The sequence below is a fragment of the Hordeum vulgare genome, chromosome 7H (assembly GCF_904849725.1).
Source record: "Hordeum vulgare subsp. vulgare chromosome 7H, MorexV3_pseudomolecules_assembly, whole genome shotgun sequence".
NCBI lineage: Eukaryota > Viridiplantae > Streptophyta > Magnoliopsida > Poales > Poaceae > Hordeum > Hordeum vulgare.
The window spans coordinates 597,080,028-597,093,977 of record NC_058524.1 but is presented as its reverse complement, the minus strand read 5'-3'; the positions used below and the strand labels follow the sequence as shown (position 1 = coordinate 597,093,977).

At 40.1% G+C, this 13,950-nt stretch overlaps 1 protein-coding gene across 5 annotated transcripts; it reads right to left on the bottom strand.

Annotated features, from left to right (window-relative positions):
* Window positions 1-1,159: 1,159 nt before the first annotated feature.
* On the bottom strand, window positions 1,160-13,430 carry LOC123409765 (vacuolar protein sorting-associated protein 8 homolog). Of its 5 annotated transcripts, none has more exons than XM_045102632.1 (19): window positions 11,993-13,425; window positions 10,269-10,562; window positions 9,925-10,167; window positions 9,672-9,804; window positions 9,437-9,576; window positions 8,712-9,345; window positions 8,453-8,517; window positions 8,272-8,373; window positions 7,961-8,097; window positions 7,434-7,489; window positions 6,434-7,083; window positions 6,141-6,331; window positions 5,730-6,024; window positions 4,845-5,132; window positions 4,648-4,757; window positions 3,272-3,602; window positions 2,635-3,039; window positions 2,014-2,122; window positions 1,160-1,722 (listed from the first exon to the last, which is right to left on the bottom strand). In XM_045102632.1, the coding sequence occupies exons 1-18, from the start codon at window positions 13,292-13,294 to the stop codon at window positions 2,030-2,032; spliced, it is 5,469 nt and encodes a 1,822-aa protein (XP_044958567.1). In that variant the 5' UTR covers window positions 13,295-13,425; the 3' UTR covers window positions 1,160-1,722; window positions 2,014-2,029. The 5 variants fall into 5 exon arrangements, 4 of the variants coding, with proteins under 4 accessions (XP_044958567.1, XP_044958566.1, XP_044958565.1 ...); XM_045102631.1 differs by having other exon boundaries at window positions 2,026-2,122; XM_045102630.1 differs by having other exon boundaries at window positions 1,160-2,122; window positions 11,993-13,424.
* Between the last annotated feature and the right edge of the window lie 520 nt (window positions 13,431-13,950).

The window sequence follows — 13,950 nt, the reverse complement described above, 5'->3', positions numbered from 1 at the left end:
ACACAACCTATGTTGCATAAAAACTCTGCAAAACATAATCTTTGTTATAAATGTTTTTGTAACAAAGCCGTTGTTGTGAAAATTGCAACACAATCTCTGTTATAAATGTTTCTGCAACAAAACCGTTGTTGTGGAAATTAATGAACGTTGCAGAAGATCAATCGGACGCTGCCCACGCGTAGACTCAACGGCCATTGAGGTAGTGGACGTATAGCACACGTCCACCGGTAGACGCGTAGTGGTCCCCAAAAAAAGGACTTTGTCATACGAAAATTTCAGGAAATTTTAAAAGTATTAGGAGAAATTAAAATGTTAAAATTTAAATCAAACATAAGATTTCAAATATTTAATTTGTTGAAAATGTTCAAGAATTTTAGATTTTTTTTGGGTACTTAAAATGTTCACAAATTTAAAAGTTCCTGAATTTTAAAAATGTTCAAGAATATAAAAAATGAACAGGAAACAAAAAAGACACAACAGAATCGGTGAAACATGCACTGAAATGCTTAGAAAAAATAAAGAAATAACAAAATCATGGAGTAAAAAGCTTTTAGAACCTTTCCAAAACCGCAAAACAATTTGTGGTTGGATAGCCCACCAGGATTCAAGTCCTGGTTCTTGCATTATTTTTGGATTTATTTCAGGATTCGATGATACGCTCTGAGTGGGAGGAGCCCGTCGACGACGAGGCGTCTACGGTAACTTCGTAAATCTCAAGATGATATGTCAGCTCAGTCTCTCAAGCTCAGTCTCTCAAAGATGCTCATAGAGATGAGTGTGTGTGCGTGTATATGAACGCTTGCGACTCTATTGTGTTAAAAAACCTTCTAAAACCCGGTGGAAAAAAAGGACGGAACAAAAAGCGCCCTACTGCAACCTCCAACAAAATTATTCTTCTATCAGAACCATGGTCCTTCAACATAATTAGTTTTCGGGTAATTCGAATAATTTGAATATATTGCAGGAGTCATAATTCCAACATAGTCTACCACATGTTTTTTAACCTCATAAAGTGCCTCTTTATAAATTAAATACTCCCTCCGTTCCTAAATATAAGTCTTTTTAGAGGTTCTATGAAGGGACTACATACGGATGTATATAGACATACTTTAGAGAGTAGATTCACTCTTTTTATTCCGTATGTAGTCTCCTAGTGAAATCTCTAAAAAGACTTATATTTAAGAACGGAGGGAGTACAGTAGAAAGCAGTGTTATATCACTAATTAAAAGGGGTATAATAGAGGGGTTGCTCATCAAGCCAGAATGAAGAGTTTTGAAGTTTCACCAGTCTGGCTAGTTCATGAGCAACTGAGTTTGCTTCTCTATGGGAGTGGGAGTGATCATAGTGCGCCTTCGCAGACTCATTTTCCGGGGAATAAATGCCATGGAAAATTGTTGAAGCGATTCCAGGGGCCGAGATAGAACTTCCAAGTTATCTGAACTGACTTCAATTATGATACCAAGGATTGAGTTAGGAGGAAGCCATGTTTCACAGCCATAGCCTCTGCTGATAGTACATCTTGAACCATATCCAGAACTTCATTGCATGCAGTTCCCTCCTTTATCACGAATTACATCCCACTTCATTTTCCTCGCTCTAGCAGTCGGAGCAGCAGCCGACCTGTAGTTTGAGGTCATTACACGAATGGACAAAGCAGATTTCCCAGGTGTTTGCACCTTTTCACCGTTGCATAGTCTACCGCACTTGATTCTTGTCGGAACCTGCATATAGACATAAGAATCCAAGATTAGATCAATATGTGACGCTCTTATTAATCAGTTGATCGAGCAAATTAGAGAGTTGCCGATTATGCTCGACTTTGGCAGAAACCTATTCCCTGATTTCTTCTCCTTCATGTGCCATATTTTCCGTGGTTTTTCACTTCTAGCTAAATGTCTGATGGATTATCCCACCCAACTTATTCTCTTTTTTGATTCTGGGGCTCCTTCATGTGCCATATGTGGGTTTTCACTTCTAACTTGATATCTGCTGGAACCTCCCACCAAACTTACTCTCTTATGTACCTTCTCATGATATATGGCTGGCGGAAAAAGTTTCAACGGAGGCACAGTTCAAATATGAAGACTTCTGAGCTTTCTGGAGACTTTTCAGTATTTCAAACTGCAAAAGGAAATATCATGGCAAAAACTTTTAACAAGTACGTACTATAGAAATACAGAGTATAGGCCATATCCATCTTATCATCATTGAGAAACTAGAAATTAATCGAGATTTATTGTTAATTAAATTTGAAGTATTGGAATGCATGGACACTAAAGTTCAATATCACCCAAAGGGCAATATAATACGTGCACATATGTAGGCAAATAAGCAACAATGATCCTATACAAGAGATTAATGGTATAACCATACCCAGCTGATATAATATCTACTCCCTCCGTCCGATAATATGAAGTGTTATTACAACCAATATATTAGTACATTTGTTGCAATAACATTTTAGAGGACTAAAACAGGGATATAATATCATCTATTCATTACAAGAGAGATAGCACAATTTATAATTGGATGAGGGCTTTCGAATATCACATTAGTCAAGTTTTTGGCAAGCATCTAGTCCCAACGGAGAAATTTATTATACTAGGAGAAAAAATATCTCAAAATATTCCTACCCGTGGCATCTGCTGAAGCCCACGAGATCTCTCAACATGATCTGTCTCGTGATTATGATGGACGCCGTATGGTACTTCATTTTCAACCACGGGGTACCTAGGTAACCCATTCTCAGATATTATAGGTGATCTGTTCCAGGATTGCGTGTCACTCGTCGAGAGACAAACTGGACATCCGTCTTGAAAATCCTTAATGGATGATTTGCTTTGTTCAGACTCACAGTGAAGATGGGTTGCATGTCCACAACTGAACACTCGAACTGCTGAAATAGCACCTTCTTTGGAAAGTGAGAAGTTGCATACACAACAGACAAAAGTATGTGGAGCAAATCCATGACAAACCCCTCTCTTTAATGAACTCAAGGTATAGAATGAATCATCCTCGATAAGTGACTTGGCTGTTTCCTGCAAGCAAGTGAGGTATCAGAGGACCTTGGTTTTTTACTACTCCCTCTGTCCCATAATATAAGAGCGTTTTTTACACTAGTGCAGTGTAAAAAACGCTGTTATATTATGGGACGGAGGGAGTATTAAATAAAATACAGAAGAAAATAATCAAAAAGGTGGCGTTCTCATGAAATTTCGTGTGTGATATACTTATGAAGTAAATGGCAAAGGAAGGGGATTCAATCTGTACCAGTATTCTTTTTTGATGAAGATACATAGACAGCATTCTATGTATGACAAGTTTAAAATCACCAAATTCTTGACTCCCATTGTCAGATAAAAGCTTTGACATAATTTCTGGGAGGGGTATATACCCAGCCATTGCCTCGATTATCTCCCCAACGAATTGCGAGAATACTCTCCGCAGAGTATTCAAACACCTTTGATAAGCTGAAATCAACATCTGTTGTGAGAATCCTTTGCCTGTTGGATATCCATTCGTTGTTTCCTCCCGCTCAGACCAACAACCTTTTCCATTTACATCCTTGCTTCCATACAACTTTTTCAGTGGTTCTGAGAAACTGCATCAACAACATATAACAGCATTACTTGACACTATAGCCTATATGTTGATCTCTGATAGATCTCAACAAGCTAAAAGTACGAAAAATACTTTACACTACTTGAGAGCTATAGCCTATATGTTGATCATAGATTTCTAGATAGCATGTCATAAATCTAATGGATTAATTTATCATGACATAATATTTCAAGAATTGCCTTTGCCTGCTGGATTCTTTTGTCTAAAATCTCAACCATGGAAAAAGGCATCGATTGCAATATTGCTAGAGTTTCACTCACAGATAGATTACTCACTTTTTTCAAGAACAAGCAGTAACTGTTGCCTGTCATTTTCACTAAGATAGATAAGTCTTACAGAGAGTCTGGTCAAACACAGATTTGCATCATCGTCAACCCTCCCACCTAAGTGGCTTTAAATTTAACCTCCATACTTGGATCTGACAATACAGGTAATCATCTTTTAGTGGTATTTGACAATAAGCGTCCCTTGAGACAACTGAACACCATTAGTTTCCAAAATGGCATAAGATCAGCAGCCAGCACATTTTAGGATTGTATCCCTAGCAACAATCCATAGAACTATATAAGGTACAAGTTGGGTGGGATCCAAATGTTCTTAACCATCAATGCGACCAGACTCACAAATATCAAATTGGACCCCTGCAAACTACCTCATAACTGCATTAGTTAGAAGAGTTCCAGGAGAGTTAATCATCAGTTGAGTAAGGTTAACTGATCCTATGTTATATTCTCATTTGTCCACACCCAGCTCCTGTGGCCTCCTACAAATGCCCCACCCAATGAGAAATAGAGATGGTGCCATTAGGTGTTGAACGGTACATATTTGCAAAGCATGCCCATGCTGTATTACTAGTGATGAGAACAATATTACATCTGCTAAATAACAAATCACTACTAACAGAAACCAGAAATGACTATCAAAACTCTAGTCATAGATCCAAATAATAGGACGAAGTGATAATACAGTGCAGTGAGAAATGTTCCCCCTCGTAAGAAATATATGTATATCTTAGCACAACTTACGAGTCAAGCAGTTGAAACCAAAGTAATTGAGACTTCTCTGGGCCTGAGCACTCTGAATTCCTTTGGCACAATCCAATGGAGGAACGTAACGCATCAAGCACCGGATGAGCCTTAATGAGAATATCAAATATGTTACCAACTATGCAATAGACGATACAAATCTTGGTTAGTATTTCAATAGGTACGAGAAAAAGAACCTCACTCATTTTTAAAACAATGGCTGGTTGCTCAATTTCAGAGATACTCTTCGAGGATATCTGAGAAAACGAATCTTCCACTGAAGTGATAAACTGGCTAATTTTCTCATCTAGTCCAGCTAGAACAAGTGCCAGCGCACTCAAAGCATCACCAGCCCCCTCTTGCAGAAATGCAGCAGCATCTGTAACTCCATAATCTAGACAAAACTGCAAACACTCGCCCAATTTGTAGCTACCAAAAGTCTCTAGAAACTTCAGGACTGACCTTGGTTCATACTGACACAGAAGCTGTGCAACAGAAGTGTATTTGGTTAACAAAAGAGGATGATGATCTCACAGAACATGTGCTACCACTATAATACTTTAACCTAACAAATTACATAATGTTACTTCCGAGTTTTAGGTCATTCATTGTTATTAGTGAAGTCAATAATGCACCTCTTCGCAAAAGTGGCAACATCTGTGGAACAAATAAACTGCAGAGTATTGATTTCATGAACAACAGTTTTAAATATAATAAAATTGGACACCAGAGCTCCAAAAAGTAAAAAGCAGCTGATGCCGGTGTCATATTTGCAAAGCACATACTGCTTCTTGATTCTATATAACACTTATGTCAAATCACTGTGCTGCCATTAATATTTGCCGATAGACTGTTCTCTCGGTGCAGCTTTTTGTGCTAATATAGTGGTATAGCGGTCAAAGGCTCTACTACAGTCTACACTGATGGCTAAAGGCTCCACCCAAAGGTATATCATCATGTTTAGAAGGCTCCACCCAAAGGTATATCATCATGTTTAGAAGGCTCCACCCAAAGGTATATCATCATGTTTAGAAGGCTCCATATGAAATATACTAATGTTAAAAATCTGTCGATAAGCGTACCTTCGGATAAGGCTCAAATAACTCATCAATCATAGAAACAAGATTGTGTTCAAACAACTTTGGGGAATTTGATAATCTCTGCAGATAATCTTCGAGTTCACCAGAGAAGTACCGACGTTCAACAATTTCACAGTTCCTGGCAGTTAGTGTGCTGAAGTCAAGTTTGCCTGACAAGTGTACTTCCATTGCAGTTTTCAAGAAAAGAAAGTGGCTGCGCTTGGCAGAACGAAGCTTTGACAATATTTGCTGGATCTCATTTTGAAAATGATCAAGGAACAAGATAAATGCGCACTCCCTAAAAAATGAAGTGACAGGAGAGAAATTGAGCAAATTCAGTAGGAAAACAAACCAGCAAGTAAAAAACTGGAAGGGGGAGAATATACCAGTTAAAACATTAATCAGCAACCTCACCTGCTTAGATTGACTAGCTCGGCAAAACGAGATATTACTGTGGAACGAAATGACAAAGCTTCATCACCTGCCAACTGAAATAACTTTTTGCTGATGAAGATAAAAGCTTGGTATGGTTCCACTATATCCTTCATGTAACTATCTAAGGCGGACAAATTTTGATTTCTGGCTGTATATATCCTGCCACATGCCTGTATAGTAACAACAACATTTACAATCATAGGCTGAAAGGCCTTTTTGAGCAGCAGTGCTATATTCTACACGTCAACTTTTAAAGGGTAGTAGTGACAAACCTGATGAAAATGGGCATCTAAACAAAGATGCAACACATAATCAGAATTCCAGTCAGTTTGAGGAACCACATTGAAGAGCTGAAGAACTACTTTCTGAGTTAGCATCTTTTTATCATCATGTGATGGAGTATTGCATGACATGAAGTATTTAAGAATGTGCTTAAGAACTCTTTGAGATGACTTTGCCCTTCTACTGGAAATAAAAAAGGACAGAAATTCAATTATATAGCCAAAATCATTCACTGAAGGCCAAAGTTTTGATTCTTCTGACTCAGCGATACCCACGAAAATAGAATGGATTGCCTCATTTTCTAAACCAACAATATGAATGATGGTGTCAACTAAACTTTGTAACAAGATATTTTGACTATCTGGGCTTTCAATATTAGTATCATCTTCATCCTTGGACACAGGTGTATCAGCAGTACTAGAAGTAGGTTCAAAATTCTCTTGTGCAAAAGCACACTTGACAACTTCCAGAGTAGCTTCCGTATCCATCCATAGTAGATAGCATATGTTTGGGCATTTTCCAGAAGAATAGCTGAAACCCTTAAATACTTCAGAAGTGTGCATTTTAGACTCTTCAAGCATGAATTGCAGAAGTTCTTTTCTCACTGAATGAAGCTGGGCTCGGGGAATTATTCCATGCCCTGCAAAAGTAGATAATGTGATAACATATCATGGAACTGAATCGTCTTATAAGAGTATACTATACAGCAAGTTCATTATTCCTGGTTCTGAACATAATCCTGTTGAAGGTATGCAGATGGTCTCGTGAAGCTGACACAACGCGAAGCATCTTACGATAAATCTGAAGTCTTCAATTTTAAAAAATCACAATTTAAGCACATAGTTTAACTAACACGCTTTATAATTTATAAGGTTCTAGGCCCACCGAAAGCCCAACAGCACAGGGGAAACATAGTCTACGGTCAACACTAAACTGGCATAGAATTAACGAAATAGTGAAAAAGATACCGTGAATGGTAAATCTACTAACCTGGAGGAAATGCTAGGCCCTGGAAGCAATACTTCAGATAAACAAGCATTCTGTAGCTGTTAAAGTAAAAATATGGTAAGAAACTGGTCTCCTGTATTATTAATATTCTAAAAGAAACACCAATTGCATATACACAACTAGCCCACTAGCAATATCAAACAAAATCAACCAACTCTAACCAAGTATTATTGTGGTTCTTGCCTACTTCCTTTGAAAGCATGTGAACTTCCTTGGTTAGTATCAACATTTTTGTTCATTCTCATGCATGTCATAGAGAAATCCCAGGGAAAACATAAAGATGCATTTCGAATGAAGATTCATGTAAACTGCAATGATAGCCGAGTAACTAATGCTAAGAAAATTATCAAATTCTGATTAATCAATTTAAAAGAACAGATATTCAATCAGGAACTTCAGAATAACATCAGTATGCTAAAATCACATATCAATACCTTGAGAACATACTGTCTACTATTAGTATTATCTCATCTACGAGCAAGGTGATTATGGGCAAGAGTATGACATACCAAGTAGCATCTTTTCTAGTAGTGTTCTGGATAACAGATAGAAGTTCCTCTAGAGGTGTACGGAAATCATTCAAGCCTTGGTTAAATAAATAAACTAGAGCACCATATAACCCATGCTCACGACACAGTCTGACTACCTGCATACAGAACAAGTAGAATAATATCATGTGGATGCATAATTGTGCAACACACTAATCCAAACTGAAACTATAAGAATGGACAATAAATGTAGACAACGAAACATCAAACATGTCTGAGAAAGCTCTATAGATGTACTTCTTACACTAGTTGGATGCAAGTTTTGTGTATACCTGATTAAAATCCAGTGATGAAATATCCATATGAAGAATGCATTGTTCGACTCGCTGCAACCATCCTTTGCCACTATAATGCTCTACTAGAGCTTGCACGATCTACAAATAAAATTGGCATAAATGCATAACCATTTGCAAATTTATGTGCTAACACTAGAAAATCCTCGGTCGTACTCACCTCAGGGGGTAAAGAACCAAGCATATCTTTCAATATATATGGCTCCAGTACCTCCAGAAACATACCTGTTATTCATGTCAATGTCAGCCTTTTTATGTTATAGCAGCAATTTCATAACAGAAACATGTGCATGGACAATCTTATCAGCAAACAGATAACTTGACATATGCAATATGTTTCTTATACTATTCACATGAAAATTAATCCAAATATCCTCAGGGATCTTCTAGTTCTTATGAGTTAATTAGAGCAAGCCTACCTCCACTTTGAGCAGCAACAAACTTAGAAAAGACTGTATCGAACAGGATGTCATTTCGTCCAATGTGAACACAAAACTCGACTGCAACCCCTCCTACACGGGCATATTGTTCTTCTCTCTCTGTCAGGAGGGATCTATCTGAGTCTATCAGGCCATCTGCTGCTCCCCCTTTTTTAGTACGGTTTGATAATGCAATTGAAATATATTCAAAGACATAACCTATATATGACAGCAGCAACTCTACTAGATACGGCATTATGGCTTCCCTTATAGAATCAACTGTTCCCGGAAAATCAATAACACCCTGTGTGTGACCGCCATAAAGTTTCATTGCCATGTCCATTGCACCTATCCAATCACCAGCCCCCTTTAGTGCTTCAATCCGCTCTTTCCATGGAAGAAGTCGCGAAACTGTAAGAAAGCTTGGGCCAAGAATATATACTGTAGCACCTCTTACTGCTACTGAGTTGTTAAAATCCCTCTCAGGGTTACCAAACCTGTTAGAAAAATGGGTATGGTACAATATGCTGTCATCGAAGACCAAACCATCAAGAATAAAGATAGTCCTGCGAAGCTCAGTGCCATCTTTTGAGAACAAACAGAGCTGCCCTCTCAAGTTAAGGACAGCTAACATCTGAATGAAAGAAAAAGAGTAACTTGATTTTACAACTAGGAAAAGAACATAAACTAAATGAATATCCAAAAAGGGGAGATTTTTTGCATGCCTGATCATTTAACCAGGCAACACCAACGGCGGCACTATCAAGCTTCAAGTCCTTATGTTTGATCATCTTCGATTTAACAAATTTTGCCACTTGTACTTGACGGTCCCATGCAAGCGCAAGCCAAGATACTCGGTCTTCATCTATATAGTGTTGTCATCTTTAGCCCAAGAAACTATAATTTACCAATATAAGGGACTACCGATCATTGTCAATGTCTAAGGAGGTCTAATCTTACCAATTGGCGATGAATCACTCGAGGATGATGTGTATTTCCATGCAGCATAAGCAATTGACCCTTCTCGTGCTCCTTCTGGTCTAGAAAAGGTCTCAATATGGTCAACATGGTCACTGTTGGTTCGGAGTCTAACCTAGCGGGAGAAACACGGAACATCATCAATCAGTACAAGAGTTGCGACAATTATGAGTTCACGGCATAACAGACAGTAAAAAATATATATAATGTCCATTATTAAATATATCACCCGTACCACAAGAGCATGTTGATGCATAATGAACATGACTGTAACACCATCTTCCATTGGAGAAGAACCTTCATTGAAAAACTTCCATCCAGAATCTACTCCAACTACACCTCCCATCATGCTCCCAAGACCACCACTGGAGGAAGTTGTTAGGTTGCCTTGCATAGATGAGTTGCCAGAGCCACAGGATTCATCCGCTAGAAGAGGGCAGGCTGAGAGCACAATTCCACTATGTCCATCAAAAAGGCACTGGCAAAGTGTAGTTAAGTTTTGTCAGAACAGACGTATATTTAACAGGGGATCTAGTGGGTTAGTATGTGCACAATGGAAAAAATGATGTTTCTGCATACCTGGGTTCCCTTGACAGTCAAACGATTAATGACAGGGATAATCAAGAATGTGTGCAGAAGAACAAGCCCTTTTGAATCACCAGTGATGGCTTTAGATTGGCTGATAAAACAAGCATGCACTACAGCTCCTGTATGCTCACAATATATGACTTTTGCTGCAGTAGCCTTCTGTACATCCCAAATTGTCATATGACCATCACCATATCCTACTAGCAGAAGATCCCCTTGCGGGTTAAAGCACGTGGCAGTCACTGGTGATTGAGTTTTTACACCTTGGTTCCAAAAGAACAGCATCTGAAATTATAAAGGCAGTCTTTATAGACCGAAAAATCAAAGTGACATAGAATTCTCAGGACTTCTGAACCACTAATCTAGGACAACTGTCCTCATTTCAAACCATAACCAGTATTACAGTTTTACTATTTTCCAGGGTTCATCCAACAAGATTTTTTAATAGCAACTGGTTACTGGCTTATAAGATTAATAGCTATATGTGCAGCCACTGAGTTATTATATGACTGATAAACACATGAAATGTGCACTAAGCACCAATCCAGAAGATACTTTTCAAGTTCATGCACTATCTTGAAAATCAATAATTTTCGACGAGCAAGCAAGAGAAGAGAAAACAAGGGTCAATTGTGCAGAGATTGAGCAACTGTAAAACAAAGAGTTTAAAATGCCTTGATTGGGCGAGCTAAACATAAAAAAAATCAGTTTCTTCCGGTTCCTTGTCCTTAAAAGAACATAGAGACGTATCATAATCATCTTCAAGGCATCTGGTTGTGCATAACTAAATGTAATACAATCTATCCGCTTTTTCAATAGAAATTGTGTTAAATCAATCGAAGTTGGTGTAAATAAATTCTGGCACAAAAGGATGGTTGCTTTAAATATACAAATATCTGAGTACTGAGCCATTTAATAAAAATAACAAGGTAGCCCTTATCTTCTTTTGTTGCCATTAACGGCTAAAGACTATACGTGGCCTCACTATGGAAGATGTGGTACTCTTGCCCTACACTCCACAGCCTTACCTTAGTGAACTTTAGATGTAATTATGAGAACAAAGAATAGACCCGACATTTTTTTAGTGTGTACATAAACACGACAGGATCAACTTCTGGCAACACCATAAAACGCGCATATCTGACAGGGTTATGCATAAGTCCTGCTGGCAATACCAATGTACTACATTTGCATGCAGTGTTCTCTTCTTTATTCCCTATTATACAACCAGATGAATTGACGAAAATAACAAGCTATTGTGCAGATTTATTCCAAGTGTTACTGTCACTGATGCATAGCACTGCAGCAATTGTAATTTCTGTCATGTTAATATGGCTCAGATGCAAATGAGTAACTTTAGCAGATTCCTGGTGGGCACCTTTTTGTACTTCTAGTTTCTGCCCAAAACAGTTTAAAATGTCATTTTCCAAACTTCCGGTTTCTTCCGGTTATTAGAACCCCAAAGCTAAAATGTCATTTTCCAAACCTTCGATTCATTAGAGTATGCAAAACAGTTTAAAATGTCATTAGAGTACCAATGCTAAATGCCATGTCTGTATCCAAGTTTGGTACTCTAATTAATTATTTTCCAAGTCCATACCACACAATTATACTGAAACATCTTGAAGCCCAACATCTGAAGCACACCAATAAACCATGCAGTATTTGACAAAACAAACAATATGCACACCAGCACCAAGGAGGCAATGACTAACCTTTGCATCTGAATAATCAGCTTGATGGATGGAATATTTGCTTGGGACGACGATAACAGATCCACTGGACATGCCCATGGCAATATAGCTCCTATGTACTGCAACGACCTGAGGAGAGCCATGTTCCTGTCTAAAAGATGGAGAGGCCATGGCACGAGTTATCGGGTTGTCCACCTCGATCTGCATGTAACCAATAGCTGGTTGGCCCTTCCCAATCCCCTCCAGGCGCATGGGTTGCGCTGCTGCTCCCTCCTCCCAGTGCTGCCCAAACGAGGCCTGCCTCTTCTCGAGCTCCTCAGCCCGCTCCAATGGTTTCATCGGCGCATTTTGCCTTTCCTCCGCGTATTTTTCAGCCATCCTGCTCATCTCCATCCTCTCTTCGACCACCTTATCGATGATCCCCTCAGATTCCACTTGCTCTTCCAAATCAGTGTCAGAAAGTTCAACTTCCAGCCCATCATCAGTCTTCTCATCGGACACTGACCCATCCTGATCCACAATCTCACCAGGTTCCACTAAATTTCCGTCCCTAATTTGCTCATCACTGTTTTCCTCATCAACAAGCCAAATTTGACTCCCAAGTTGCTCCTGCACATTGAGATTCTCCGCGGCAACAGAATCGGCATTGCCTACGTCCACCGATTCAGAGGGCTCGGAATTCTCTTCAGTCCCCACTTCGCCGTGTCTGTCCTCTTCCAATTCTTCAACCCCATTACCGCCGACAGTTTCCTCGGTCGCCCTAGCAACCACTTCCTCACTGACCTCGTCAGCTACTTCTGCCTGGGAGGCTTGGTCGAGGAGCTTCTTCTCTATGGGCGCAGAGGCGGTGCGCCGCGACCTAATTGCAGCGGCGTGCGGGCTGAGAACAGCGCGGGACGCGGCGGCCGCCGCCGCAGCAAAGGCGGCGCCGGGTTTGGGGCGGGGGCGGACACCCCGGAAGAGCGAGGGGAGCGGCTTCAGCGAGGAGGTGGACGATGAGGCAGCACTATTGGAAAAGGTTCTCGAGACGAGGGAGGAGAGCGCCGCCGACGGCGATGCGGATCTCCCGGGGGACGCGGAAGGCGATGGCGGAGGAGATGGGGAAGGTTTAGCGGGCGGCGGCGGGGCTTTGATACGGGTCAGGATTTCGTGGTTGGTGCTGGGTGTAGGGGTTGGCTCGTCGTCGGAATCGGACGAGGAGAGGATGAGGAGCAGGTCGTCGACGGCGCGGCGGTGATCGGCGTCGGCTTCGGAGGCGGGAGACGACGGGACAAAGGCCTCTAGGTCGAACTCATGCGGTGGAGGCGGTTGCTGGGACGCCATCGCCGGCGACGACGACGGCACGAGGGTGACGGTCGCCGTCTCGCCGAGGTGCGGTGGTGCCAGCTTGGGAGTTGCGAGATTTTTATTAAAAAATAATGATTTTCTACGAAATCCCCAAACTACGAGGAAAATTGACTATTTGGGAATTGGGAGTATTAAGGTTGTTTGATATCTTTTACTACAAAATTAATATATAATTAAAATCAGCCGGCTGATTACACGTAGATTTTTGTCGTCCCTGCAGCCGTCAGATCTAAGTACGATCAGACTACACACATTTTTTACTCACCTGGCCATACCTTCACCTCGCGTGTCACATGCCTATGTCACCTCGTAATTTTCTGCAATATCATTTGTGTTGTTGAAGTCCATCCGCAACCATGCATGTTGCAAAAAAGTTAACACGTACAAATTTTATAACATCACATGTGTTGTATAAGTCATTCTGTAACAACGCTCATGTTTCAAAAAGGGTTTTCTGCAGTGTGTTGGGCTCTCCTTCTTGATAGCTTCCCATCTTTCACGGACATCAGTGTTCTCACCATATCAGGGGTGAGACTAGTTCTTTTATCCTCAACTATTCTTCTAGCAAGGCTGAAAGTAGATTCGGATGACACCGTAGAGATGGGTACCGATAACACATCACGTGCTAATAC

Coding starts and splice junctions, on each gene's coding strand:
- LOC123409765 (XM_045102632.1), bottom strand. CDS start 13,294: ATGGCGTCCCAGCAACCGCCTCCACCGCATGAGTTCGACCTAGAGGCC. Junction 6,025..6,140: donor GAGCTAGTCAATCTAAGCAG/GTGAGGTTGCTG, acceptor TTCATTTTTTAG/GGAGTGCGCATTTATCTTGT. Junction 3,603..4,647: donor TGGTTTCAACTGCTTGACTC/GTAAGTTGTGCT, acceptor TTGTTGATGCAG/TTTCTCAGAACCACTGAAAA.